The sequence below is a fragment of the Thermobia domestica genome, chromosome 6 (genome assembly GCF_964235325.1).
Source record: "Thermobia domestica chromosome 6, izTheDome1.hap1.1, whole genome shotgun sequence".
Taxonomy (NCBI): domain Eukaryota; kingdom Metazoa; phylum Arthropoda; class Insecta; order Zygentoma; family Lepismatidae; genus Thermobia; species Thermobia domestica.
This window is the reverse complement of record NC_137459.1, coordinates 148056942-148069249: the sequence shown is the minus strand read 5'-3', so window position 1 is coordinate 148069249 and position 12308 is coordinate 148056942. Positions and strand designations below refer to the sequence as shown.

Sequence of the window (12308 nt, the reverse complement as noted above, 5' to 3'; positions counted from 1 at the left end):
GTTTATCATGTTCGTCTTGTGTTATGCTTCTTGTATGTTCTTCTGAAGAGTGAGTGATGAATTTGAATATTTCATCACTGAGAGCTCTCATACTGAGTTAAATATAATGTCTAGGATGAAGAAATTCGGAAAAGCCCAAAACTGGTTCCACTTACTCAGAAGCTTCTTACATCTGATAAGTCTGCTTACCGTAACTACAAAGCATACTTAAAACCTAAGAAAGGCGGAAGCTCAAAAAGAGGAAGTAAAGAAGAAAACACGAAACAAAACAAGAAACAGAGAGAGAGGTGATGGAGAAATTGACAAAGGAAAAAGGGGTATGATGGGGTTTTGTTCACGTTTTTGTCACTTTTTCGTGTGCTTTTGTTCACTTTTTGTTTGCTTTTGGTCATTTTTCAAGTATTTCCAAGAGACCAGACCACTAGAGCCCTGATATATGAAGGCGGAAAACTGCTAAAACAATATTAGTCCACTTTGAGCATGATCGAAGATATAACCCCGAAAGGGGAAATATTTTAAGTCGACAGTATCTCAAATTCTCCTTCAGGTCACCCCCTGAAATCATCACTGTTTCAAAGGTTTCCTTAACAAATAGAATATTGCATTCATTTCCCGTTTCACGTTTTGAAATGGCAAAATCACAACATAAAGAGAATTATAATACGTAAAAGAAGAAAGAATTATAGAAGTTATGAAATAAAATTATCGTGTAAGTTATCGATTTCTAGTCGGATTAAAGCTCGAATATTCGTGTGGACTGCACCCTAAAGTAAATCCTCTCTCTATATAATTCTTACTTGAAAGGTATGTTTAGCTCCAATTGCTTAATCAATATTTTTCTTAATATATTTTTTTTTTGTAATATTTTTAATATTCAATTTTGTATTCACTTCATTTCCTAAAGCAAACTCTCGCAAATGTATGGTAGACTAGTGAATATTATCAAATAAATTATCATTTAGTTTACGTAAATGCTGCATCGCCTCATTTTAAACTTCGTAGATTAACTAATAATAATAATAATAAAATCGGTGTCGCATCTTTACCAGAATTTCTGGCTTAGTCAATAAATGAATTCCACGTGGTCTCTATTTGAAGTTCTATTTAATCGAATCCAATAGAAACACAAAGAGATACTTCGAAAATAGGTAAAAGAAAAATCTTACTTTGATGGGACTCGAACTTACCTTTAGAAGTGATGTACGCGCAAGTGCTTTAGACCAGATTTTTCATTTCTTTAATTTAACTGATTCACCGAACGTATCTCAAAATTGTCTCAATTTTCTACTCGGTATACACATTTTACATTTTTTCCAGTCACGTTGAACGGCAGGGACACAAACAAAGACATTGAAGACAGTTAAAAATCAAAATTTTCTCCAAGCGGGAATCGAACACGGGACACCGTACACCAAAGGCACACGTGCTAGCCACTAGATCGTCAAGGAGAACAAATAAAACGTATTTTGTAGTGTCTGAAGTTGAAGCCTATTTCACCTTGATGAATAAGTCTATTGATCGTATGTTTATGTTGACCATATTTCTTACTTTGAGGAATGATGTATGTTATTGATATAGGTTCTATTACATATTCGTCCATGAATACTATATAAATTATCATAATTATTCATGATCTTTCATTAAAGTCACTAGTGCGTGCGCAGTAGAAACAAAAGGATCCAGTTTACTAATAGTAGTCAGAATTAAAATTTTCAACAGACTGTCAGAATGCCTCAATGGAAAGCAGTGATTCCCAACCTCGGGCGCGCAGCTCCCTCCTGGGTAGGCGTGAAGAGCGAGTAAGGGGGGAAAGCTACTGGCAGAAATGAATGGTGAAATGAATAAAGCAACACTTATAATGACCCTTTAAAATTTAACTTGACAATTTTATAATGACCATTAAAAAATAATACTGCACTAGGAGGGTATGCAAAAATCTTGCTGGAAATAAATATAAACTCCTGAGATTATTATTATTATTAGTCTCCCACTTCTTGACCGAGATGTGAAATATTCACCAACTTCTTCATACTGCTAAATCAATTGCTTCACTGTTTTCTCGTCACAGCCCAAAACCCAAGCGACCTGAATGAGTGTTTGTCACACTGTTACTCGACCTACAATTTCTCCTCGCAGAGTAACAGATAGTTCTCTAAAGCCTTTAAAACGAGGCATTTTGACAGCCTGTAGAAATTTGCATTGTGATTCGTATTAGAAATATCAGTAAAGTGGATCATTCTGTTTCTACTGTGCACCATCAGCATTATTATCATCAGAAGTATTACACCATTATTAGCGGGTCACTTGCCGCAGCTAAGAAGCTGCCTTGCTCCATGATCTTCTGTTAACCTCTTCATCTTCACACACAATTTTTCTGTTTTGATATTGCCCATAGCCTAATTCTGTTTCGATGTAGCCTAATTCGTCCCTTCCTTGTATATCCTGCCGCCATACCCTCTAGAACGTCCCTAATGATACAATTCATTTTTAATGAATATCCCAACCGGTTTATCTTTTTCTTGTTAATAATATTTTTCCTACCATTTCTAACACCCTAACGCTCGTTTTCCCCTCGACCCGGGTAATCCTCTCTATTCTTCTCCGTACCCATATTTCGAAAGCCTTCAATTGTTTTTCATCATTTTTGCGTAATATCCATGCTTCTGTCCTATGGAATACAGTAAAACACAGTACACGCAGCATTTTATGAGCCATTTTCAGCTCTTTATTCACTGTCCCATAAAATAGAATTTTCTTCATTCTAAAGTCATATTTCTTCATTCCTATCCTTACTTTTATTTCACGTTTGCATGTCATATCATCACTAACAACACTACTTACAAGTAGCACTTCCCAAGTGTAACGGCAGGTAGATACTACACATAAAATAAACGAATAGTGTTTTTTTTATTTTCTGCGGAAAAAGTGTTTTAAGGGGCAAAAGTCCGCACCCAAAATTTTGAAAGTTGACTCTCGAAAGGCAAAAACAAGTGGCTCGAAGTGTACGAAATTCTGCAGAGATATTGTAGACGTAAAAGAAGAGAAAACTTGTTATGTATTTTCCAGGATAAAACTGTTAGGTGGGGCACGGAGTCTTCCAAACCTTTGATCACGAAATATCAAAAGTGCTAATAAGACTATGTCAGATGTGTCTAAAGAACATGAAGAATTACAATGAAAATTTGTGTAGGGAGAATACGTAAAAAACGAATACGTTTTTTTATTTTCTGCAGAAAAACGGTTTTGAGAGTAAAAGCCCCCACCCAAAATTTTGAAATTTGACGCCAGAAAGGCAAAAAGAAGTGGACCGAAGTGGACGAAATTTTGCACAGATATTGTAGAGGCAAGATGATGGAATACGTGTTTCGTACTTTCCTGAAGAAAAAACTGTTCGGTGGACCGAGGCGTTGGGTGGCGGTTTATTTATCCAACATGGTTAAAGATCTAAGAGAGTGACGCGGATAGCTCATATCTTTTTTCTTTCCCCTCCTATTAGTTTTCACAGGCAGACCAATATTCTATTTACATATTGTGTATCAGAAATTTGTTTTAGAAGCAAAGTGCCTTCACTTCACAGGTTAAACAGAGAAAAGACACTGTTTTCAAACTACGCTCCAGGCAATATTGCTTTCCTTTCTTTGCCTATAGCGTTTAGTGATGACTCACTGAATAATTAGTTGCTTACTACTGAAGAAAATTTCATTGGATCAACAGTCTCACACCAACAAACAAACCAAAAGATCCATAATCGTCATATTATTTTGTTCAAAAATAGAAATAGTTACAATTATATTTATACTTGCAGGTAGTAACGTGTTTCTTTACAAAAAAAAAAGTAATAATACCCACAATGAACATGATTCAATAAATAAATCAACACATAATATTACTCTGGTCCTTAGCGCACGCCTTCACATTCATTCATTCTGTGGAGTATTTCGTTTGTGATTCACTTAGTGTCAGCAAAAATACGTAGAACTACTTTCTTCGGTTTCAACTACAACTATTGGGAATGAGTGGGATACCCTAAAGAAAGCATGTGCTACGTTTTATCGAATTCAAATCATGTTTACGTATTTTCTACCAGAAAGTGATTTTCTGTATGTTAAAACCTGCAGTACGGAGGGAATTTTATTCCCTTTTACTACCTTATTTTGATAGATTCTTGCAACATCAAACAAAAAAGTTATTTTCAAAGATTGGAGAAAGTCACATACGAAATTTAATTAAAATGAAGTACGTTTTGCTAGATTTATGGTTAAACAGACAGACAGATAGACGGACAGAAACACAAATTCCGGTTGAGTCAGCTGACACACACTTGCTATTTCATTTCAATTAATTGTAATTTAGTTTCGGGTATAAGTTTCTTTTTATATATTATTAATAGAAGGAAATCTAGAATACCCTTACTTTTTATCTGCTTAGGTAGAATCATACCTGCAGTCTTATATTATTAACTTAGAAAAGAATTTTAAAAATCTAACAGAATGACACCATATATAAAACTCTAATACTACAAGTAATGGTTGTTCCTTCGACGCAAAGAAAAAATAATTCTACAAGTAATTGCTGTTCTTTCGAAGAAAAGAAAGAAAGTAAACTTGACGAAGATTCGAACATTAATCAGTTGTTTGTAAGTTAGAACGTTATCCACTACACCACTACTCAGATAATCATTTTTTAGCTATACACTTTAAACATTCAGCTTGTGATTTTTGTTTCTGTCGTCTTATGATATACGTTTCTCTGCTTTCCCTGCTTGTCACATTGTCCGTGTCATTTATTGTTTAATTGCATTTGGAAACGTAATATACAGGTTGTTTTACCAGGATCCACAGGTTTAAAAGTTTTTTAAAAGTTTACATTCTTAAGCGAACTAATTTTCTCATATCTTCCATCGCTTCAAGCAGCAGGAGATACTATCCCACGAAACAACATGCATTCTTTTATGTCACAGCAGGTGGGACATTTACGGGGAAGGAGGGGTAATGGCCCCAATCCAAGAGTTTGAAGTTTACGTATACTTTAATCGATTGTCTACTAATATATTAGTACAAAACGTGAAAACCTTACGTCAGTGGTGCTCTTGCCCCCTCAAGGGAAGCGTGAAATGACGCTCCTTTGCGATAGATATTACGACTATGAGTTTGCGATGAATATTTGGGCGTTAAAGGTTTTGCAATGTATAAAACCATTTTCCGAATAAATCACATTCGATTTTACGTCCTAATAATTTACACAAAACAGTGTGAATCCTTGAAATGATTGTGGTTGGAGTCAAGGGCCCCAATTTCTCTGCAAATTTGGGGGGGGGGGCAATTCAGATGCAGAAGATATAGATATATATATATATGAAGATATTAAGACAAATTGCACTCAAATTATGCCAAATATTGTATATTAATAAATACAATAGGGCAGTCCATATGAGCTTCGGGGTAGTGGGCCCACCAGGATATGCACCCTTGGTTGGAGTGATCGTAAATGTTTTCTTAGTTAGGAGTTTGGATATGGAAACCCGCATGATTTGGGGATTTATTTCTACTTATGTGAAATATGGTACCGTAGAGATCCTTTAACGCATAGGCCACGTAGTCTTCAAATGGTTAAATAAATACGTAGTGAAGTGCTTTCTGTAAAACAAATCCCATCGAAAAGAGCGAACCTATCAAAAAATAAGCCAAGTGCCTTAAAGGATAGCGCATAAGGTGAAATTAAGTTATTTGGAAAGTTGTTTTTTCTTACCCCATCCAAGTGTTTATGACTTCACCTCACAAAAGAGCAAATAAAGTTTAGCCGTCGTGCAAATAACATTTTATTTGATTTCAGTAATTTTCGTGGCGATCGCATTTCTATTTTTCACAGGTTCATTGTTTTTGATTGGATATCACTTCCTTTTGTAATCTTGTATCGGCATTTTGTTGATTTTCATGTTTATTTAAAGCCCTTTTCCAAACCGATCGTTTCTAGAGAAACAAGATAATCTACAGTTTTTGAATACGCAGTACTAAAGTTGAGAATTATTTCAGTGGTAGAGTGGCCAGTTGTAATTCCAGGGGTCCCTGGTTCAATTCCTGGTCACAACTATCCCTTTTTCTGTGCGATTATAATAAACGCGTCATATTTGATTCAAAATAAAGGAGTTATGTATTTCGTTTGTTTTTTAAATGTATAATGTTGATAATTAAGTGAATAGAATGATATAATGCTCTCCGAGCCCTCACTTACATATTCCTGTTGTTTGCCTATCAATTTTACTATTAAGAAGCAACTGTTTTGAACGAACTCAAAAGTCTCTTTATTTAGGCAAGCCAGAATAATTAACTCTTTAGATTGCCGGTGGGTGTGGCCGAGCGGTCTGAGGCGTTAGGCTGATGAACGTTAGGTGAAGCCCATTGGGGGTTCGAGTCCCTGTGAAGAGCAAGGGTGGAATTTTAACTGTCCTCGATGTTTCTGTGTTCGACTCCCTGTCGTGTCTAGTAGTCCTGAGAAGTGGTTAAAATAGAAAACAATATAGTCAGGAAATTTAAAAGGAAAAAAGATGAGTGTTTAACATTGTGGCTTTGCTCAACCCGCGGAACGTGTTCGATTCTCCTCCTCAACCTTTTCAGTTTTTACAATGTTTCATTTACAATTTTTTTTGGGGGGGGGTTGCGTTCTTCCCCCAAATGATCCATCCATATTTTTAATCGATTTGCAGGTAGGACTACTGTTAATATTTTCAAAACTCAGCGCAAAGCTTTGAGTTAGTTAAAAAATAACCTACCATATATACCGCTTAATCTATGTGCATATTATTTGATACACGGATATGTATAGTTATTTCAACTAAGTAAACTTGTTTATATAATCCCTCATTTGAGTAATTATATGATTAACTAAGTCCCTCGACTGTTATTTACTCATCGGCGCCTCTGGTATCCGTATATTTTTTTGAAGTGGCTGTGTATATTTTACGTGTGTGTCATAGAAACAAGAATTACTGTGAGTACAAGTATTGAAAGACTCCCTTTTGTCATTTCGGGCCGCGGTGGCTCAGTGGTAGAGAGTTCACCTCTGGTGCTAGGGGTCCCGGGTTCGATCCCAGCCCCGCCAAGTGAACTTTCTGGTGGACAAACACCGTGTGTGTGGGTTTTCTCGGGGTTCTCCCGTTTTCTCCCACTTTCTTCATTCCACCATTTCATTCATTACTCATCATCACCGTCTCCTTTAGCCGAACCGGCATAACCGTGGGACGTAAAATCAAAGATTTCAATTTCATTTTTTTTTTCATTTCGTCAGCCAGCGTTTTGCTCCACTTCTGCACAAAAAACACTCTTTACGATTTGTGCTTTTAACAGTTGGGGGCAACTTCACGCTGCTGTGCTAGCTACTACCAGCCGTAATTAATCTTGGAGCAGGCGTTAGTTAGGTTGCCTATCTCACGGATTTTATACCTCAAAAATTTATGTGGCCCACTGTACACGAATTGGTGGGACGGGTGTCCCAAAAGTAGGTATACAGTCCCGTACTGATCAACTCTGCTTTTTATATCATTTCTTACTGTTATAAATCAGATAGACTTAGGTTCTTTATTATTTGTTCTTAATGTCTTTTTACTTATATCCTAAGTTCGGAACAGAAAAAGCGAATAAACCTATAAGCTAGAATGTTATACATGATCAATGCAGGGCGTGTATACCTACTTTTGGGCCACCCTGTATATATATAGACTCTCTCTCTCTCTCTCTCTCTCTCTCTCTCTATCTATCTATCTATCTATCTATCTATCTATATATATATATATATATATATATATATATATATATATATATATATAATCTTAGTTTTATTGCACAACTCGTCTGCTCTTGTGCCTAACCTAGACCAGGATCTAATTTGCACATTGACCCCAAAACCATACTCACCAAAAGCGTGCGGTAAGCATCTGTGTACTGTAAGCATTTACTTAGAACATTTATTACAAATGACTATGATAGACCAAAAGTTATTTTTTATTACTTGAAATCACGTTTTTCAATTGCAGCACTTGTTTAATTTTAGCTTAATAATTATTTTTTGTCTTCTTTCTCCCTTATCTTTTCGAACTTTCTTTTATGCCCCTTAAATCAGAAATAACTTATTGATCTTTATTCAGTTTTATAGATAAGCAGTTACACTTCATAACTATAAGGAAATATACCCGCAAGAGGAAACATGGATCTAGTTAGAAGCTTAAGGGAAGGTGATCCTTTCGATGGAAATCCACCTCAGTCATTATTGGATCTCAATCCCACATATTTTAAAATTGTTCAGGGAAGACCACAGAAGAAAAAAGTTCTTATCAACAAGTATATCGAATACATAAGAGACTCCATGAAAACAAAGGTATTGTACTCGTTTATTTTGTAAAAGCATTTAAGTAGTTAATACTGATTATTTCTATATACTTAGCCTGTAAAATCCTCTAATATAGTGGTTCCCAATCTTCTTTACCTGGCGCTCCCCTTCGTAAATTCTGCATACTTCAAGTCTACCCCTCGTTCCAGCTTGTTGGGTATAATTGTATTTTGTCTAAGCCTTTCTGCGGTTTGAGATGCAGCATTGAATTATCAAATCTTCATTAATAGTAATATGTATATCAAAATATGTGCGTGTATTCCAGCGTAACACTGGAATGCCTGAAGTAATTTTAACTAAAGTTGGTACATATATTACTTACAGAGTGCTGTCGGAGTAAGACCCCCTTGCACATTTAGGGGGAAGTGGGAGGAAGAGACGTAGAATGATGGAAAACAACCGATATGAGTGTCGAATCTATAGTTTTCGGGCCTTGAGTTGATTGATGACAGTTTGATTTCCTTTAAGTCCACGTTGATCCCTCCAGTAAGGGTAACACCCTCTATCATGCCTAAGAGGAGTAGGTAGGGTGACAACAAATGATCGAAAATGACCGATATTGTCAAATCCGTACCTTCGGGCTCGCTAAGATGAATAGTGACACCTCCAATGCCGTTTAAATTCATATTCAGATCTCATTAGTACTCCTGACTTGGGGAATGGTAACATGTAAAAATAATTCAGAGCGACCAATACTAGTGTAAAATGCTTAGTTTTCTCTACTTCTGAGTTCATTTGTCACAGTTTTGGTGCCCTTTAAGTCCAAGACCAGCTCCCTAGTAAGAGCGGAATGGATACATACAAAAATTATCAAAAACGATGGACATTAGTGTCGTATCCATAGATAATAGTGACACTCACGTTACCGTTTAACCCTTTTAGGATTTTTGGTAACTTTTGTTACCATTGCGTAATATCGTATTTGACAGCATATTTAGGTTCTATAACAGATATTTAAGCCATATTTTCTATTAGTCAAGTCAAGAATTGACCAAAGAAGACCTCAGATACGTTTTGGAACAGAATGGTCAACTTGGTGGCGCCAAGTGGGGGTTGGAAGGGCGTGACTTTTTTTTTTCTTAAGGCAAATTTCAAAAATTATTCACGCCTTTAGTTTTCAAGATATCAGATTAAAACTTTGCGTACCGATTGTGTGTATCTTTGGATTTTTCTGAGATCCCTACGTGAAACCGGGGCCAGGCCCGAGGGGTGCAAGTGTTCCGAGGGGGTGATTTTTTTAAAATCCGGATTTCTCTATTTTTCCGGTTCAGGTATACGATACAGACATGTGAGTGGCACCGTTGGAAAGATCTTGTTATACTAAAAAAAATAACGTTTGAACTATGATTCTAGGACAAACAGTAATGACGCAGTAATTTTTATAATATGCATATATATATATATACATATATATATATATATATATATATATATATATATATATATATATATATGTGTGTGTGTGTGTGTGTGTGTGTGTAGGTGTGTGTGTATGTATCTATATATGTATGTATGTATGTATACAGAGAGCCTAAATTCAAATTTTCGATAATTGTTTCCGTCCTTTGTTTTCAAGATACAAGATTGAAATTCTGCACACGTATTATGTACATGACAACGTAGTTTTAGAAAGAAAATTCTGATCCCTACGTCAAGTCAAGCCTGAGCCAGAAAGGCAAAGTGTTTTGGTGGGATTTTCAAAAATGTTGCGGGGTTTTTTCCCTAATTTTCCGGTTTAGGTGTATGATACGTACATGTGAGTGGTACCGTTAGAAAGGACTCAGTATACTAAAGAAGATGGCGTTTGAATTATGACTCTAGGTCAAATAGGAATGAACAGTACACTTTTGAAATATACGGTGTCCATAAAGTCCTTTGCCACCCGTAAAACTCGGAAACGGTAAAATATATGTCAAAACGAGAAAACAAGTACTTCATCATTTCAAAAGTATCACGTACTGAGGGAAACAAAGTTGCCCCAGGGTCCCTCGGAGGGTTCCAGACGAGGTACAACTCAAAATTTTCAAATCACAAGGGGAGTCAAGTAGTATGTCGTTTGAAAGCTATTTTCAAAAGAAAAATGATGGAATAAGTTTCGATGCTCTACAGTATACCTGTACAAAATTGCGGACAGTCAAAATGACAATACAGTTTGCATTGAATTCTTTGGCCACTGCTAGAAATCTGAAATGGCTCAAGAGATATCAAAACTGAAAAACACGTATTTCATCATTTCAAAAGTACCATATATTGAGGGAGACAAAGTTGCCCCAGGGAGCGTTATATGGTCCCAGACGCGATTCAACGCAAAAGTTGTAAATGGCCGTTTGGCCGACATTTTTATCCCATGGCCATTTCACACAGGGTTGTTATGGAAACATAAGACCTGTTCCATATTCCTTCTTTTAACAATAGCTTTCATACGATATACTACTGGCCCTCCCTTGATCATATCCTGGATCCGCCACTATATGTGTGTGTGTGTGTGTGAGAGAGAGAGAGAGAGAGTGTGTGTGTGAAAAATGTGTCACCTTCAGACTTTCAAAAATTTCTGTACACGTATTATGTACACTCCGCATCAAAAAAATTGCAATAGCTAACGTCGTGCAGTTAAGCCACCCAATATACACCTTCTTATCCCATAATCGTGTGAGGTAAAGAGACCCCCATCTCTGCCGCTTTCTTCTCTCCCATACTAAAATTTCATGGGATTATTCTAATTTCAAATTACACAAGTATTAGTATCGATAAAATGAAATAGCAAAGCCGAGACGAAACAAGATTCATAGGTTGATGTAGGGAGAAACTGAAACACACAATGAAAAATTGAAACCAATGAATATCTTTTACATAGAGATTCAGAAATGAGGCAGAGAGAGTGAGAGAAAATGAGAGAAGAAGAAAAAGAAAAGGGAGAACTGATAAAACTGTGGAATTCACTGTAGTATGAAAGAAACCTAACATTATAAAGTTCCGTTTACAGAAATCCAAGAGTAATACAGAAATAACGTTTGTTTTTATATATGTTTTCAGAACTATTCGAATATGTAGAGGATGCTTTAAACATTCATTATGTCACTTTCATAAAGGATAGCATACTCAATTTCCTGGAGAACTGTAGATCTCCGAGACACATCTAGGATAATGTCAAAAGTTTAACACACTTGCTTTGTTTGAGCGTTGTTCGATCGCAAATTCGGTAGTGTTCATTGAACGTACTGATCCAAAATACATTCTAATAAACCCAGTAGACAGCGTTGGTCAAATCCTCCATTTCAGACTACTAATGCAAATTGAACTAAAAAACAAAACAAAAAACACTAAACGAAGAGAAAAAAGAAAGAAAGAGAAAATGGAAAAGTTCTAATTTACTCCTAGATTTCTATCAGAAATACCCTATATTAAAAGTCCAAACTGTATCGTAATGAAGTTACAAATGTTCGAATGGAAAAGTTTATGTTCCTCATTAATGTAGCATGTTTCAAATTTCAACGTCAAGAAAACGTTGAATTATAGGATGGGAACAAATTTTATGTCGAACTAGTATAAATAAAATTTTGTTTTCAAATAACCAAAGAGGTTACCATTTTCTAGTCTTTTCCGAAGATTTATCTGTTCCGAACATCCAGTATTGATGTAATCTCTTCCGGATATAACGTAATTTGCACAGATAGAATGAACACGCTAGAGCTCAAACGGATCATTGTATCAGTGGGATGGTGTTGGTTAGGTTTAGACCACCATTGGGTTGAGGATTCAAATCCGTAGTGATCCGGTAATTCGACTTAGACTCGGTAACCCAGAGGATAAAAAAGAGATTCTACTTATTCCCTTGCGTTTTAACAGTATATCTGTCAGAGATGACCAGAACTGGAGATGTTATCCCCAGAGCACGAAAAACACGACGCCGAAGTTCACAGTTAATC

General features: G+C 36.1%; 1 protein-coding gene across 3 annotated transcripts in view; it reads left to right on the top strand.

Annotated features, from left to right (window-relative positions):
• LOC145688259 (cilia- and flagella-associated protein 100-like) overlaps positions 1-12308 on the top strand; it is a 288731-nt gene that overhangs the window by 122356 nt on the left and 154067 nt on the right. For 2 of the 3 annotated variants that reach the window (XM_081762227.1, XM_081762228.1), the window contains exon 2: positions 8141-8370. The exons of the other annotated variant lie outside the window; for it this stretch is intronic. In XM_081762227.1, the coding sequence (XP_081618353.1) occupies positions 8200-8370 (171 nt within the window). In that variant the 5' untranslated portion in view covers positions 8141-8199. The remainder of the gene's footprint in view (positions 1-8140; positions 8371-12308) is intronic. 3 annotated transcript variants of the gene reach the window in all.